Source organism: Perkinsus marinus, assembly GCF_000006405.1.
Source record: "Perkinsus marinus ATCC 50983 genomic scaffold scf_1104296948566, whole genome shotgun sequence".
In the NCBI taxonomy this organism is placed as follows: Eukaryota; Perkinsozoa; order Perkinsida; family Perkinsidae; genus Perkinsus; species Perkinsus marinus.
In genome coordinates this window covers 1-2,179 of record NW_003210130.1, presented here as the reverse complement: position 1 = coordinate 2,179, position 2,179 = coordinate 1, and the positions used below count along the sequence as shown (strand labels likewise).

Below are 2,179 nucleotides of genomic sequence, written 5' to 3'. Positions count from 1 at the left end.
TTGTCACACATCAAAAGAAGTCTTCGAAAAAGGAAAATGTGAGATGTCCCTTGCACAAATACAATATGAATTTCGATACGAATACGGATCTTGGCTCGACCCCTCTCTCGCTTAACCGCTTTTTCATGAATCATCTCAGTGTCATGGCGGACGAATAACTCCAGTCAATGCACATTTTATCATAAAAACTCAGTAGTCTAATAGATAGCGGTATGAGCTCCGAATCGAACGTCGTCGGTTCAGATCTCGGCGAAATCTCTTATCAAACTCGTACATGTATAAAACCGCAAGTACTCCCTAAGCCACTTACGAGGAACCGTCAAGCTTAACCGATGCGTTGAACGGTCTCAGCCCCGCATCCCTGGACTCCCGCACTGCATTATTGATCGCCGCAACCCTCTCTAGCCCTATAAGGCCCCGCCAATGCGCATACTTATCGCCTAACACCATACCACTCCATCCTCACTTCACCACACCAACACCTACTGTAGTCGCTGAAAGCCTCACACTTCACCGAGTCTAGAAAGCTCTCTAATGCGGTGGCAGCATATGCATGATCTGAATAAGAAGACAATATTCCCATCACCGAGAATCATCTACTGTATGCTATAACACCCCTTCTGCCTCCTGTCAAACATCCCGCGCTCTAGTACGTATACTCATAAGCAACAATACAGTGCGTGTCAATGTGCTATGCGAACATTAAAAATATCAGCTATGCTCCAATAATGGCAATAGTGAACAAGTTGGTGCTATTTCAGTCCCAAACGGTACTCCTATCACATCACATATTTGATTTTATGTGATACAGGGTCCGATCGATTCTTATCAACCTCATAAAATGTCACATATCTCTTACATTCGGACACCAAACGGACACACACTGTAATTTTATATGGCACCATCGTAAACCCGAACTCCATTTTACAATAGAACGCGAACTGGCGCTCCACGCCAAGTTCGTATCGAGCAAATCGCGATGCGATAAGAAGTCAAAGCGCTTAGCGAAATACACCTCGCAATTGAAGTCATATCTCCGAGAACGCGTTGAACATCTCGCGAAAACGACAGATTGATCGCGAAAACATGGGGTGCAAATCGCGTTCTACACATCATTCAACTCGTGTTTGCCACAGTGACTATCGTTTTTCGCGGAATGAAAGGCGGTGATAAAGGTAGCATATAGCGACCTCGGGGAAAGAAGTCACGACTATCGCCCTATCGCAAAACGAATATACGGACAATATCGCGAAAAATCTGATTCATCACGCGAAGTACCCAGTGTGAATCACGTTTAGCACCCACTCCCAAAAAACACGCGTTTATCTTAAAGTTACGCGTTAAACACCGAGTAGGGGCAATGCATCCTCCAATATTATCATCACAAATTACACTCACTAACACCGAATGAACGCCACACCCACCTGATAAATTCGCGCACTCATCTACCATACTTTCCCACAAGTATACCGGTACACCGCCAGACCTCTCACATCCTAAAACCACGACGACCATCCGACCAACTAACCCTCCTCTCGGTGCTCACTTCGCTTCAACTGACCTACAAATTCTTCCAGCATGCCCGACTCACACGAGGCGAGTACTGAGCGCCACAAATGCACTAGAAAAAGCGGCCAAGCGTGAACCTTAAAACCATGAGTCTCGAGACGACACTCACCGCAGGACTATGTACTTACCGGGCCGCTCTGAATCAGCGATGTCGCTAGTCGGAGCCCCTTGTCCACTTCCCCTCGATCAAGGGCGTCATTGACCAGTTCACTCTGCTGCCAGACTAGTGAGGGAATAGGTTGAACGCTACCGTATTGCTCAAGTATAGACAGACCTGAAAAATACTTCTAACATCTCACCAAGGAGCGACCGTAGGGGGGGGGAGGTCAAAATTTTCCTCATTTCGCATTTGCCGTAGCAACCAATATCGGCTCAACCGCGCCACAGTTACAGTGTATATACTTTCTGAGGCATTATTCAAACTCCTAAGAGAAATTTTCACCACTTGCTGATGAAAATTTCACCACACTCTACAAAAGCACAACCGAATCGCATCGCCAGGCACCATTATTCTTGTTCTTGCGTGCGCTAACATCGAGGACTATAACATCCCCCTCATCCCACTCACATGCCGCTGCTTTCGCTGCCATTCTAGTGGGTCCGTCTCCTT

General features: G+C 46.6%; 1 protein-coding gene across 1 annotated transcript; it reads right to left on the bottom strand.

Moving 5' to 3' along the window:
* Positions 1-1,218: 1,218 nt before the first annotated feature.
* Positions 1,219-2,159, bottom strand: Pmar_PMAR016257 (hypothetical protein; the record flags this gene model as incomplete). Its single annotated transcript, XM_002778568.1, has 3 exons — positions 1,219-1,257; positions 1,698-1,843; positions 2,075-2,159. The coding sequence occupies 3 exons, from the start codon at positions 2,157-2,159 to the stop codon at positions 1,219-1,221; spliced, it is 270 nt and encodes an 89-aa protein (XP_002778614.1).
* Positions 2,160-2,179: the final 20 nt, after the last annotated feature.